Here is a 15,746-nt window from a genome sequence, read left to right on the forward strand (position 1 = left end):
ACACACACACACACACACACACACACACACACACACACACACACACACACGTTTACTTAGTTATCTAAATGGGGACATTACATAGACTTTTATTGTTTTTATATACAGATAGTTATACAAGTTTTAACCTAAACCCACCCCTAACCCAACCCCTCACAGAAAACTTTCGTTCATGAATATTAATCACGTTGTCAGCATTCGCTCGAACTGATTTGCTGAAATCAAAACAGACAGTAATAGATGAGTGCCAGCCAACGAGAGCTGTTCGCGCATTAGCTCCGCCCACTGCCGAGAAACCGGCATATCTTCTGCTTGTTCTTAAAAGCTGAATAATTCTAAATTAACTCTGTTATTTTGACAGGAAAATACAACAAAGAATATGGTTTACATGTAGCGTGTCGATTCAGCGTGGTATGCAAGACTCTCGCTCTCTCTCTTTGCATGTGTGAGAAACAGCGCCATCAGTAAAGCGACGGCGATTCGTGCGCCTTCACACTAGTTTACGGTACGTCAAATTAGTGCTGGGCGGAATACCGGTTAACACCCGGTCATGCATGAAAAAAAAAATACCATCATGTACCGTGAAACCGGTATAATTTTGAAAAATACCCTTGATATTAATTGTTGGTCATACCGCCCAGCACTACGTCAAATACAGGTGCGCTGTGTGCTACATACTGCGCATCCATTGAGTACATGACATGATCCATTGAGCGCATCCAAATAGTACAGATCGCTTGACAGAGAGAGAAACCCTCAAGCGCTCAGTCAGCGTGTTTATCGAGTGAAAATCTGTGTTGAATGCCTCTCACACACATACTGGCGTGTAAAATCTAAGAATTTATTAGCCAATGGCTAATGTTAGACATTATTTAGTCGCCCAGAGTAAGATTTAGTCGCATATGCGAGTGATTTACTCGCAATGTAGAGGGTTGAAAGAAGGCATGAAATGTTTGTGTTAATACTTAAAATTACAGATCTTATTGAGAATGAATTATCCATGTGTGTTTTACAATGGGGTCCAAATACAGAAGAAAAGATCCGTCGCTACTTCGGTTTCATTGCCACTTTAGATATGTGTACTTTGCACTATTTTCTCAAAAACACACACAACAGAAATGACTGGTGATTTATATAGTCCGTTCACCACGGGGCCCCCTCAAGCGCGGGGCCCGGTGCGACCACACCAGTTGCACCCCCCTAAGGTCGGCCCTGCATACATGCATCAGGTGATTTACTCGCAATGTAGAGGGTTGAAAGAAGGCATGAAATGTTTGTGTTAATACTTAAAATTACAGATCTTATTGAGAATGAATTATCCATGTGTGTTTTACAATGGGGTCCAAATACAGAAGAAAAGATCCGTCGCTACTTCTGTTTCATTGCCACTTTAGATATGTGTACTTTGCACTATTTTCTCAAAAACACACACACAACAGAAATGACTGGTGATTTATATAGTCCGTTCACCACGGGGCCCCCTCAAGCGCGGGGCCCGGTGCGACCACACCAGTTGCACCCCCCTAAGGTCGGCCCTGCATACATGCATCAGTTTTGGAAAAGCAGCACAAGATGTTCATGTTGGCACACAGAATGTGTTCCAGCGTCTTACTCTTGGAAAGTGCAGAGGGGAAATGGGATGGAAACACACAAAGGTTCAGTCAAAAGATTCAGACTGTAATTGAACGCATGTGTTGCCAATGGGGTCGGGTGATGTGGCCGTGTAACATACAGGAAGGAGATTTCCCAGCCTCCTCTGGGCAAGAGTCAATGGAAGACACTCAGCACAGACACCATCTGTCAGAGACTCAAGGTTCAGAGTTGGAGAGAATATTTCCAGTGTGCTGCTGCAGAAACATTTGCATAAAGCACTAGGTTGACTGAGAGTTTGTGTCTATGCAAAGAGCCATCACATGTTCCACAAACCAAAGCCATTATATGTTGTTAAGTGTGAGGAAATTCAACCGATCCAGGAATGTGGGACTGGATTTACAAAGGATTCTTAAGAATGAAATTATTCTTAACTGCTAGTTTTTTTTTTCTTTCTAACTTTAAATGTTAGTTTTAAACAGGTCCTTTTTCTACTGTCAGTAGTGGAGTGATGTATGAAGTACAGTTCACATGGAAGTCACTTTCAAACCAAGCTTCTTCCTGTTGGTCAACACTGCGACCAACTTGAACATGAGCAGAATCTGTGTGGGGAACTTTTCTGCCCTCACGTCATGCAAAACTTGAAATGACTGGATTTTTAGATCTTCTGAAGACAGAACTTTGGCAAAAATTGAATTCCTGAAATTAATGTTTTTAAAAATCATCATAAATATCTGCTTAAAGTTAAGAAAACCTCCAACTTGCCTTGAATCCCTAAAGGTCAGATGTTCAATGAATTTATTGGGTTGTTTCAGATGTCTAGCATCATAACATAATATTATATACTATTGATAATGTAAACAATCATGGTGAATTAAAGAGCCTGTCTCTAGATGTAGCCATCTAAACATCTAAAGTGACCATTTAAAATACACTGCACCGAGTGCTGAACTCCAGTCAAGCCAGAAAATAGCCTTCATGCATGCTTGTGATTATTATGGTAATCTGCAAAATATGATATTTGCGATGTTTTTCCATTGAGTTGATCAGCGAGTCTTCGACGAGAACCAGCATACAGTCAGATAATGGCAAAAAAAAATATATATTTTTGTTATTAAGAAAATATTTGGCACCTTAAAAATTTGGCAAGAATTGCTGTCAGGAACATTCTTACGAAGATAATTAATCTTAAGAAACCTTTCTTAAAAATGGGGCTGTGTGATAAAAGGAGAACGATAATTATCGTGAGATAATTTTCCTCGATAAAACGATAACAAGAATTCGATTATGTTCGATATAATGTTTATGCGGCAAAAGCGCAACGAAACAGCAGTAGTTATTTGAAGAGCGCCATGCGGACCGTTTAAATGGCAGCGCAGCGCAAGCTTAGCTAGAGCAGATGCGTTTACCCACTGATGAGTCTCGGTCACATGGCACTAAACAGCGCTGGGATATCCAGTGTGAAGCACTTGAGTTCAGTGCAGAACACAAATGACTCTGTAATTTAAACTAGTTTAAAGCCAGATAAAACAGCGCTGACAAACAGCAGAAACACTGCGCAAAGGTACAGTCAGAAGGCTTTTCAATCTACAAATTTCCATTTACTGTGGTAACAACTACACCATGGTTTTGTGGCAGAAATGTGGGATATTTTATTATTAATATTTTATTATTAATGCATATGTGCATTAAATGTATTAAAGGTGAAAGAGAATATAATTACAGTATTATTGTGATTAAGTTATAATGTTTGTGCATTTATACTAAGATTACTGTTTTTCATATTAATACCTAGAAACCATAGTTACATAGATTTTTACCATGGTATTGAGGTGCTATATGTGTGGTTTTAACTGTGGTTATCGCAATCTAAATATGCCACTATTGAATACCAATGGTAAATTTGAATAGTACTCAATCAGAATCATTACATTTCACCATAAAAAAAAGAGATTGTTACATTTTTTTTTGTGAAGATGTTCCGGTTTTTGATGAACATAAATTTGCATCTGCATCCTAACTCAAGCTACTGTTAAAAAGTAGTTTAAAACCCACAATTAGCAGTCTGGTTTCTGCAACTTTCACTTCGGAGCAAAAATCTGCCTTTAAACTTGACAGAAATAAAGATTTGAAATTTATCGTGATGATTATCGATATCGACTGATATTAAACGTTTTACCGGGATAGTTTTTTTGGCCATATCGTCAAATATCGCAATATCTGGCTTCTGATCACACACTCAGTCACATAGAGTATGTGCGTCTGGCCCGCAGACCAAAAAGAAAGTCGGAAAGCAATAGGAGTTCAATAGTAAGTGATTTAGCTCTCATATGCTGTGGAAGTGCCTCCCGTAATGAATCGTTTGCTGCACACTAACTGAATTAATAATGACTTTGGCAGAGTGATGCCTTCCCATCAGTCTCTCGGCTTCTTCAGCGTACTGTTTTCCATAAGCTTTAAGATTCTGTCACTGTTTCACCAATAGCTAGTATGATATTATCTATCGCTGCAGGTGAAATATTAAATAGCAGTTGTTGATGTCTCTGGCCTGTCTGTCTGTCACACTGACTGACCCGTCTCTCCTCATCTTTTCTAGGGCTTCGACCCTCCCCATCAGAGTGACACACGCACAGTTTACATAGCAAACAAGTTCCCACAGCATGGCCATTATATTCCTCAGAGGTTTTCAGACAACAGGATAATTTCCTCCAAGGTAGGAGCAGATTCTTCTGAAAGCTTGAATGTGAAAAGGTCAAAAAAAAAAAAAGATCTGTAGTCATTTGACTCACGTGTGCATGTGTTTCCCTGCTCCTGTTGAGAATTTGGCAGTAAAATCCTCCACGCTGTTTTGCTTTCTCTTTGTAGTACACCATATGGAACTTCATCCCCAAGAATTTGTTTGAGCAGTTCAGAAGAATCGCCAATTTTTATTTTCTCATTATCTTCTTGGTTCAGGTAAGCCCAGATCGTCCTTGTGTTTCTTGTTCCTTGTGTGACGACACAGCAGAGCTGATGTACTTTGAGAACGAAATTAGATTCAAAATGAATTCTGAAAAGGAATGTTTAAAAAATGCCCTGTCTCTTCCAAGCTTTATAATAGCAGTGAGTGGTGCTCGAGATTTTGAAGCAGAAAAGTACATCCATCCATCATAAAAAGTGCTCCACACAGCTCGGGGGGCTTAATAAAGGCCTTCTGAAGTGAATTGATGCGTTTGTGTAAGAAAAATATCCATATTTAAAACTTTATAAATTGGCGGGGTATACAAATATTGTGTGAATTTATAATATATCGTACTCTCAGAAAAAAGGTACTAAAGCTGTCAATGGGGCAGTGCCTTTATTGAAAGGTACAAATATTTACCATTACGGTACTTGTATACAGTAAATTAAAGGGATAGTTCACCTAAAAATCATTAGGTGTCATTAATTACTCACCCTCATGTCGTTCTAAACTCGTAAGAACTCTGTTCATCTTCGGAACACAAATTAAGATATTTTTGATGAAATCCGAGAGCTCTCTGACCCTCCCATAGACAGCAAGGATCCTTACATGATCAAGGTCTATAAACGTAGCAAGGATATTGGTAAAATAATCCATGTGACATCAGGGGTTCAATCGTAATTTAACGAAGCTACGAGATTACCTTTTGTGTGCAAAGAAAACAAAAATAACGACTTTATTCAACAATTTGCCGCCTTCACGTCACCCTAGCACCATTTTGTAGAGTATCCATTGAACTCAAACAGCGTATGCTATTCTGTGTCAGCTGCGTCACGCGGATACACTGTTTACATCGTTTACACTTTGATCTGAACGAAAATAACGTATCCGCGTGACGCAGCTGACACAGAACAGCATACGATGTTTACGTTCAGTGGATAACGTTACTCTCCAAAATGGCGCTAGGGTGACGTGGAGGAGACGAATTGTTGAATAAAGTCATTATTTTTGTTTTCCTTACGAACAAAAAGTATTCTCGTTGCTTCATAAAATCACGGTTGGACCCCTGATGTCACATGGATTATTTTACCAATCTCCTTGCTACGTTTCTGGACGTTGATCATGTAAGGATCCTTGCTGTCTATGGGAGGGTCAGAGAGCTCTCAGATTTAATCAAAAATATCTTAATTTGTGTTCCGAAGATGAACGGAGTTCTTACGAGTTTAGAACGACATGAGGGTGAGTAATTAATGACAGAATTTTCATTTTTGGGTGAACTATCCCTTTTGAAATGGTACTGCCCCAGTGGAAGCTTTAGAGCTTTTTTCTGAGAGTGTACAGCTCAAATGTTAAACCTTGTTCTCTCAAAGGTGATATATGTCCGTGGAGGGTAAAGGCAGTATGTGACACCGCATACTACAGGTCTGCCCTGTTTCTAACCAGATCCTCTTTCTCCCTTACAGTTAATGATAGACACACCCACTTCCCCTATAACTAGTGGACTTCCCCTGTTTTTTGTCATCACAGTAACTGCCATCAAACAGGTGAGTGTACGAGCGTGTTTTGGCAGCTCATGTTCACGGATCATGACGTGTACGCAGTGTTGTGCCAGTTTGATTGCAGGATAACCGATTAGTGGTCTGTTTGTCATAATCCCACTCACAAATACAGGGATATGAAGACTGGCTGCGGCACAAAGCTGACAATGAAGTGAACGGAGCACCTGTGTTTGTCGTGCGCAGTGGCAGTCTGGTCCAAACCCGATCCAAGAATATCAGAGTGAGTTTCAGCCAACAGCACCGGGATCCCATTGCTAACCATGCCAGACTAAAAACAACAGATGCTTTCAAATATTAGAAACGTTTCCATATCCCTACAGTCATGTTAATTAACACGGTGACTTTAGGATGTGCTGTTTCAGCAATTCAGACATCCTTGTCATGTCACGTGGGTTGATGTTCCTCCTGTGTTCTCGTAGGTGGGTGATATTGTGAGAGTAGCCAAAGATGAGACGTTTCCTGCAGATCTGGTGCTCTTATCATCAGATCGGGTCGAGGGGACGTGCCACATCACCACTACCAGCCTAGACGGAGAGACTAACCTGAAGGTCTCTGTTTTCTGCTCATAAACAATAGCATCTTACTGAATTTCTCAGAGTGGTTACTGAATAAACATGTGACTCACCAAAGTTGTTGTCACTTTCAGCGACGCCCATCTCGAAGCCTTTTTTTTTTGTGTACTGAAGGCTTGTGGAACTAAACTCTGAGTGTATTTTCTGACTGATTTTGTCGAACTGGCCCTCCACTAAGCTCTGCTGTCACTTTTCCCTCCCTGAGCTTGTGACAAACGTGCAGCGAGAAGCAATCACACTGAGTGAATTACCTCAAGAAATGCTGAGTAATGTCTGGATTAGCCATGTTTTAATATCGAGTATATAAATAGAGTCGTCAAAAAGGTTTTCAGTATGTCAGGAAAGGCTGTCCAAATCGTGTGATTCACAGCTTTGGATAAAAGCATCTGCTAAATGATTAAATGGAGAAGCCTTAAAATTTAAGAAAACGCTTGTTTAAAAAAAAAAAAAAAAAGTTGCATTAAAAAGATTGCCAAATGAAATAATTAAGGAGACGAATTGTTGAATAAAGTCATTATTTTTGTTTTCCTTGCGAACAAAAAGTATTCTCGTTGCTTCATAAAATCACGGTTGAACCCCTGGTGTCACATGGATTATTTTACCAATCTCCTTGCTACGTTTCTGGACGTTGATCATGTAAGGATCCTTGCTGTCTATGGGAGGGTCAGAGAGCTCTCAGATTTAATCAAAAATATCTTAATTTGTGTTCCGAAGATGAACGGAGTTCTTACGAGTTTAGAACGACATGAGGGTGAGTAATTAATGACAGAATTTTCATTTTTGGGTGAACTATCCCTTTTGAAATGGTACTGCCCCAGTGGAAGCTTTAGAGCTTTTTTCTGAGAGTGTACAGCTCAAATGTTAAACCTTGTTCTCTCAAAGGTGATATATGTCCGTGGAGGGTAAAGGCAGTATGTGACACCGCATACTACAGGTCTGCCCTGTTTCTAACCAGATCCTCTTTCTCCCTTACAGTTAATGATAGACACACCCACTTCCCCTATAACTAGTGGACTTCCCCTGTTTTTTGTCATCACAGTAACTGCCATCAAACAGGTGAGTGTACGAGCGTGTTTTGGCAGCTCATGTTCACGGATCATGACGTGTACGCAGTGTTGTGCCAGTTTGATTGCAGGATAACCGATTAGTGGTCTGTTTGTCATAATCCCACTCACAAATACAGGGATATGAAGACTGGCTGCGGCACAAAGCTGACAATGAAGTGAACGGAGCACCTGTGTTTGTCGTGCGCAGTGGCAGTCTGGTCCAAACCCGATCCAAGAATATCAGAGTGAGTTTCAGCCAACAGCACCGGGATCCCATTGCTAACCATGCCAGACTAAAAACAACAGATGCTTTCAAATATTAGAAACGTTTCCATATCCCTACAGTCATGTTAATTAACACGGTGACTTTAGGATGTGCTGTTTCAGCAATTCAGACATCCTTGTCATGTCACGTGGGTTGATGTTCCTCCTGTGTTCTCGTAGGTGGGTGATATTGTGAGAGTAGCCAAAGATGAGACGTTTCCTGCAGATCTGGTGCTCTTATCATCAGATCGGGTCGAGGGGACGTGCCACATCACCACTACCAGCCTAGACGGAGAGACTAACCTGAAGGTCTGTGTTTTCTGCTCATAAACAATAGCATCTTACTGAATTTCTCAGAGTGGTTACTGAATAAACATGTGACTCACCAAAGTTGTTGTCGCTTTCAGCGACGCCCATCTCGAAGCCTTTTTTTTTTGTGTACTGAAGGCTTGTGGAACTAAACTCTGAGTGTATTTTCTGACTGATTTTGTCGAACTGGCCCTCCACTAAGCTCTGCTGTCACTTTTCCCTCCCTGAGCTTGTGACAAACGTGCAGCGAGAAGCAATCACACTGAGTGAATTACCTCAAGAAATGCTGAGTAATGTCTGGATTAGCCATGTTTTAATATCGAGTATATAAATAGAGTCGTCAAAAAGGTTTTCAGTATGTCAGGAAAGGCTGTCCAAATCGTGTGATTCACAGCTTTGGATAAAAGCATCTGCTAAATGATTAAATGGAGAAGCCTTAAAATTTAAGAAAACGCTTGTTTAAAAAAAAAAAAAAAGTTGCATTAAAAAGATTGCCAAATGAAATAATTATTTTAAATAAATCATTTAAATAGAAATTTCAGCAAATTTTCGGGCAAAAAAAATGTCCATTGCGTATTGGCATTAGTGTAGCTCACACAGAAGTCAGTTTTAAACCAAACAACTTTCTGGTGGTCAGTGCGGCGAATCAGTGTGAAAGCCAGTTGCCAAGTATGTGTGAGAATTTTTCGCCCTCATGTGAAATTCCCAATTGTGTGCATTCTTATTAAAATGACTGGATTTCACCCTCAGAAATTGCAGAACAATGATAAATGCATCTTAATAAATAGATGAAACGGTTTGTTTGTTTAAAGGTCATTTAGACATCATTCAGTTTGGTCAAAATAGTTTTACAGATCTATTATTTAGAGATTTATTATTGGAGAAATAGTATTTTGAGATTTTTTTTTAGTTTCTTTATATAATTTTCTCCTTGTACTGTAGTTATTTATTAAGGTGTTTCTCTGCAATATTCGTGACTATTTAAATAATAATAAAAAAGTGTTTATCATATTTGTGGTCTACCATTCTTTTGGAAATTATCATTTATGAATAGGGGTGGGCGATAGGACCAAAATCTTATTTCACGATATGAGTAATTTTATTTCACAGTAACGATATGCATAATATAGTTATTTTAAATAAGGTCTTTATTATATAAATTCTTGATACCATATAAATTGAATAATTATTGTCACCAGTGTAAATGTCACAAAAAAACGAATTCTAGCCTAAAAAAAACAACAACAACTAGCTCACTGAATACAAGTAAACAGTCAATAATTAAATACGAATAAGAAACTAATATTAAAAGCAATACTAAAAATTACAAACAATATGGCAGAAAAAACGACAGTAGAACAAATAAATAAGAAATGCTACATACATTGTATAAAGTAATCAAATGTATTAAAACATTGCATATTCTTCACTGTGTAAATTAAATTTATATTTCTTCTTACTAAAATAACAAAATTGATTGTCAAGAGCAGTTAGAGATTTTTTCTCTTTTGTTGTTTGATTAACATGAATGCCAAAAAGCAGGAATATTAGACTGCTGTCACCTTTAAGAGCTGCCTGTATAACAAAAGTGATTTAGTCAAGAGTAGTTAGAGATTTTTTCTCTTTTGTTGTTTGATTAACATGAATGCCAAAAAGCAGGAATATTAGACTGCTGTCACTTTAAGAGCTGCCTGTATAACAAAAGTGATTTAGTCAAGAGCAGTTAGAGATTTTTTCTCTTTTGTTGTTTGATTAACATGAATGCCAAAAAGCAGGAATATTAGACTGCTGTCACTTTAAGAGCTGCCTGTATCCAATACTGTTACATGTGTTTTCTTTCTCAGCCGTTTGCTTTCACTTAAGACTTAAATTACTGTTTACGTGGATACTTGCAAAGATGGGCATTTTGACCCATACAAGTGTTTATTTTACCTTTCAAGCACTGAGAAACAGTATCTAGTGAAATGAGTTCTCTTTCACCACTGATTGCATTTTAGCGGCTTAAAATCCCTTGGTTTTAAACCACAATGCTTAAAACATGTGCAAACGATAAGTTTTCGTCACCATCTTGCACAGCAACGTTTTTTGTTTTAGGTTTCCATCCCCCCCCCCCCCCCCCCCATTTTGTCATATAGATATTTGCTTATCGCTCACCCCCAATGTTTTACCACTTCACAAATACTGCTCAATGAAAAAACAAACACAAATTCTCTGGTCGTGTCTGGCTAATATGAGATATCTTATGAGATAAAAAATAATTTAATATCCAGATATCTTATTTTATTTGACAAGCAGATATGTGTCTGCTGTCTATACAGTGTTGTACTAAGCAATGAGTAATGTGCTATTAAGTAAGAAGTGAGAAGTATCAGACTGTAACACTGAATGTGTTCTCTCTGCTGATGTGCAGACGCACTATTCGGTGCCAGAAACGGCGGTGTCGCAGTCGGTGTCACGGCTGGAGTCTCTGCAGGCGGTGGTGGAGTGCCAGCAGCCCGAGGCAGACTTATACAGGTATCTTACAGAATCAGATCCACCCAAATCCTCCTCACACACTGCTTTACAATGCTGCTCAACCACAGTCGATTTGATGCTATTATCAGTTCTGTAAGTCCTGACGCAGCACATTCTCTCTTCTCAGGTTTGTCGGAAGAATAACAGTAACTCAACAAGGAGAGGAGATAGTCAGGTAAAACCAGCTTCAAATCTGAGATGAATATGGTTTAACATGGGCCAGATTTACTAACAGCTTGCGCTAGCGCAAACCGTATTTTGGCGTTAAAATAGTACTGTCAGGATTTACGCACAGTGCTGAATTAGCTCTGAAAAGGCGTGGACACAATTATTTTTATGCCGTCTTTTGGCGTTAAAATAATACTGTCATGATTTACGTGCAGTGACGAATTAGCGCTGAAAATGCGTGGACAATTATTTTTACGCCGTCTTTTGGAGTTAAAATAGTACTGTCAGGATTTACGCGCAGTGACGAATTAGCGCTGAAAAGCGTGGACACAATTATTTTATACGCCGTCTTTTGGCGTTAAAATAGTACTGTCGGGATTTACGCGCAGTGACGAATTAGCGCTGAAAAGGCGTGGACAAAATTATTTTTGCACTTGACCATTGAATATGCATCTGTAGGAGTTTCCCTTTCAGATGCAAAATTTATGGAAGGAGAGTATTTAAATTAATCACACAGCGTGATTTACTAACGTTTGCTTTTGTCAAATTACTGGTATTTGTGCCATTATTTAATGCCCCCCAAAAAATATGTCTTAAAGCAGGCGGTAATTTGCGCTGCTCTTTGGGAGACTGCGCTGGTCATTATGGAAATGATCTGGATGTGTCTGTGTTCTTTAATGTGTGCATTGTTAGTAAATCACTTGCAGAATTTTCCCCTCCCATCGGCGCTGTTTTGGAATTAAATCTGGCCCTTTATGTTTAAGTATTTGTGTATTTTTACATTTATTTATTTGTTTATTTATATTTTTTGGTTATTCTTTTTAGACCCTTAGGACCAGAGAACCTCCTGCTTCGAGGAGCAAGATTAAAAAACACCAAAGAAATCTTTGGTACGGCATTCACACCATTTTTTAAAGTCCAACTTAGAACTTTTGAAATCAGTATGAATTCAAAATGGACCTTATTTACTTATTAACTTGTCTCGCAGCTTATGACTGCACTTTACTCCCAAAAAAGTTTGTGTTTTTAATGGTTCATCACAATGTTGTGATGGTTTGAGTATAACTGGTGTTGTGTCATGCAGGTGTGGCGGTATATACTGGCATGGAGTCCAAGATGGCTCTGAACTACAAGTGCAAGTCCCAGAAACGCTCTGCAGTAGAGAAGTATGTGTTTCGTCATTTCCATTTCCACTGTTTCCTTCTCATTTTACCACATAATCTCTCTCGTCTCTCGTGCAGATCCATGAATACATTTCTCATCATTTACTTGGGCATTCTGCTGTTTGAAGCCATCCTCAGCACCATTTTGAAGTACGCCTGGCAGGCAGAGAACAAATGGGACGAGCCGTTTTACAATCAGAAGACCGATCAGGAGAGAAACAGCAGTCAGGTTACTATAAAGTCTCTATACTCAGTTATTTTACATTAAAAGTCATACTTTGTGACACCTGGTGGCTCTTTGATGGCCCAAAAACTAGTAGGATTCGTTAAGACCACTGGTGATTTTCTCCTTGCAGATTTTGAAGTTTATTTCTGACTTCCTGGCTTTCCTGGTGTTGTACAACTTCATAATCCCCATCTCGCTGTACGTGACCGTTGAGTTGCAGAAGTTTCTGGGCTCTTTTTTCATTGGCTGGGACTTGGATCTGTACCATGAAGAGAGCGACCAGAAGGCTCAAGTCAACACATCAGACCTCAATGAGGAGTTGGGACAGGTGTGTTTGTGTGTGTGTATGTGATTAGGACTGTTTCCCCAGGTATAATACTGTCTGATATGAGTAAATCTATGCTAATTTTGCGGCCGCAGGTGGAGTACGTTTTCACAGACAAAACGGGAACCCTTACTGAGAACGAGATGCAGTTTAGGGAGTGTTCTATCAACGGTATCAAATACCAGGAGATCAACGGGAAGCTTGTCCCTGAAGGAATGACAGAAGACTCTCCAGATGGATCAGTGCCTTGTTTGGTAAGGTTTGTGAGGATAGAGGATTTTGTCTTGGTCCATGCCATAGACTGTATAAAAACATGGACGTAGTGTATGTAACGTCACCCGTAGGTTTCTGAATATCATTTTTGAAGCCCAAAGTGGGAGGAACTGGCCGTCGCCATCTTGGCAGCGCGTCACTCCCGGATAACCACACCCATCTAGCTGGACGGTGGTGACAGCAGCTGCAATCCACCTGTCACTCAAGTGGCCACGACCTTAATTATGCAGAACTTTAAAGGGGTCATATGATGTGATTTCAAGTTTTCCTTTCTCTTTGGAGTGTTACAAGCTGATTGTGCAGAGATAAGATCCCTGAAGTTGCAAAGACTAAAGTCTCAAACCCAAAGAGATATTCTTTATCAAAGTTAAGACTCTGCCACGCCCCCCTGAAACGGCTCGTTCTAACACGCCCCCACATATCTACCTCACTATGTGGAAATATTTGCATAATGGCGCCCAAATGTTCACGCAAAGAAAGAAGGTGTGGTTTCAGTAACCGCAGTTATATAATTTAAAAGGATAAGTTATAAAAAAATCACCCCCCTCACAGTTGTCATGAAGGGCAAAATTAACTATTTAGACCAAAACCACTTTTTGTACCAGGCTGTAAAAAAAATGTTCTGCTGTAAAATTGGGCATTTTAACATGGGGAGTCTATGGGACTGACTCCCTTTTGGAGCCAGCCTCTAGCGGCCAGTCGATGAGTTGCAGTTTAAGTCACTTCCGTGTTGGTTTCAAGAGAGAGACCGTAAGGTTGCCACTTGGTCCATGCACATTTGGAAACCCTAAGCAAAATAGTGAATTTCTTTACAATCTGTCCTGTGGATGCTGTGGGTACACCTTTCTTTGGGTCAGATCTCAACTTGTTCGATCACAGTTGCACTATTAGGTTAGTGTTAAGTTATAGCGCTCTCTTGCATTGAAAATTCATGAAATTTGGAAAGTTTCCTCAGAATGTTCTGTTGTCCATGTTTTAATTTTCATGAAGTTTGTATCAAATGGTTACAAGATATAGACACACCAATAAACATATTGGCCTATATCTGCTAAAGGATTTACCCTTTAAGCCCGAGGGGGGACACCTCCCGCATGAAAAAATTAATAATCAAATTACTAAGCAACCTCTGAATGGAATAACACAAAATAGGTATCATTTTAAAGCTTCGAATCAACTCTTAACAAGCGTTGAGCAGTCCCTCTGAACCGGAGTGTACCACGGGCGGGACGCCCCCCCTCCGCAAAAATATTACTAATCATATTTTTCAAACCACTGCCTTGATCAACAAAAAATATCATTTGAAAGCTTAGAGTCTGAGCTTTACAATGCATGTAGCCGCTTTGATTAACTCCAAAGCAGTGCCGAGTTATTTACTGATAAATGGCAACAACAAAAAATTAATAATTTACAAAATATGTTTTTTGTGCCATTTACTCTGTCAAAAACATCATACAGCTCAGATAGTCATGTGTCATATGTCATTTGAAAGGTCTCATCGAGTAGAATAAAACAAGCATAATTGTTTGGGGCTTTGAATAAACTGGAACAAGTTTTTGTACAAGAAGTCACCCCAAGACCCATATGAAAATAATATATTGATGTCACCATTTTACTTGTAACTTCATAAAACATGCTCAGATCGTGGAAAATTTTTTTTTTTTAATAACAGATTCTCCTGATTAAAAAGAGCTCAAAATCATATAATCCGTCATTTATATCTAAAGATATTCCTCAAGAATTTATAACGCACATAAAACTGCGCAGGCGGCATGTAGCTTAGCAAAAAAATCTAAGGTAGCTGTCATGTAGCATTTTCGTTTGTAACTTCATAAAACATGCATATATCATAGAAAATGGCAAGTCATTATTTGCAGAAAATTCTCCCGATTAAAAAGAGCCCAAACTCACCATAATCCATCATTCAGATCTAAAGATATCACTCATAGAGCTACAACACATAAAACAGAATTAGGTCATGTAGCTTAGCAAAAAAATCAGAGGTTGCAGTCCTGTGCAGTTTTAGCTCGTAACTTCACGAAACATGCAAAGATCTTGAAAAACCGCACAGAAAATTCTTCTGATTAAAAAGAGCCCAAATTTACCATAATCCGCCGATCAGATCGAAAGATTTCATTCATAGAGCTGTAACACATGAAACCAGACAGGCGCAGCAGAATAAACAACTGTACTTTCACTTTGCGCTTTTATTTGGAACTTCTTGAAACATGCTTCGATCGTGAAAAATGGCATATCATTATTTACAGCAGATTCTCACGATTGAAATGAGTCCAAAATCAAAACAATCCATTGCGTCTTTCGTGTGTAAATAATACCTAAACCCATGAATTGAAGAAATCAGTTGGAGAGCTCCATTGAACACTTGGCAAGCAGAATGTAAAACCTAGAATATTTCTGTGTATTTTGTGTACATTTTTTTTTTTAAATAATTAGGTATCATTTTAAATCTCAGAAATTCAGTTTTCCAATGCATCCAACCATTTTGATCAACTCCTAACCAGTGCTGCCTAGTTCCTCTAAACCGGAGTGTAATTTTTCAAAATCACTGCACTGATCAACACAAAATAGGTGTCATTTGAAAGCTTTGAGTCTGACCTTTACAATGCATGTAGCCACTTTGATTAACTCCTAAGTAGTGCTGAGTCATTTGCGGATGAATATAAAAAAATTTTTTCATAATTTATGAAAAATGTTTTTTGTGCCATGTACTCTAATATCTCAGAAACATCATACAGCTCAGATAGTCATGTGTCATATGTCATTTGAAAGGTCTCATCG

At 39.0% G+C, this 15,746-nt stretch overlaps 1 protein-coding gene across 5 annotated transcripts in view; it reads left to right on the plus strand.

The window, feature by feature from the left end:
- Positions 1 to 15,746, plus strand: part of atp11b (ATPase phospholipid transporting 11B) — an 83,399-nt gene that overhangs the window by 30,519 nt on the left and 37,134 nt on the right. For 4 of the 5 annotated variants that reach the window (XM_016252439.1, XM_016252440.1, XM_016252441.1 and 1 more), the window contains exons 1-10: positions 7,638 to 7,718; positions 7,846 to 7,953; positions 8,153 to 8,281; positions 10,692 to 10,795; positions 10,923 to 10,970; positions 11,789 to 11,853; positions 12,048 to 12,129; positions 12,205 to 12,355; positions 12,483 to 12,680; positions 12,773 to 12,931. In XM_016252439.1, the coding sequence (XP_016107925.1) occupies positions 7,641 to 7,718; positions 7,846 to 7,953; positions 8,153 to 8,281; positions 10,692 to 10,795; positions 10,923 to 10,970; positions 11,789 to 11,853; positions 12,048 to 12,129; positions 12,205 to 12,355; positions 12,483 to 12,680; positions 12,773 to 12,931 (1,122 nt within the window). In that variant the 5' untranslated portion in view covers positions 7,638 to 7,640. Of the gene's footprint in view, positions 1 to 4,186; positions 4,304 to 4,455; positions 4,546 to 5,994; positions 6,076 to 6,202; positions 6,311 to 6,509; positions 6,639 to 7,637; positions 7,719 to 7,845; positions 7,954 to 8,152; positions 8,282 to 10,691; positions 10,796 to 10,922; positions 10,971 to 11,788; positions 11,854 to 12,047; positions 12,130 to 12,204; positions 12,356 to 12,482; positions 12,681 to 12,772; positions 12,932 to 15,746 lie in introns of those variants that run through there. The other variant, XM_016252443.1, reaches the window with a different exon arrangement.

Source organism: Sinocyclocheilus grahami, unplaced genomic scaffold (assembly GCF_001515645.1).
Source record: "Sinocyclocheilus grahami isolate Dianchi unplaced genomic scaffold, SAMN03320097.WGS_v1.1 scaffold1108.1, whole genome shotgun sequence".
Lineage (NCBI taxonomy): Eukaryota > Metazoa > Chordata > Actinopteri > Cypriniformes > Cyprinidae > Sinocyclocheilus > Sinocyclocheilus grahami.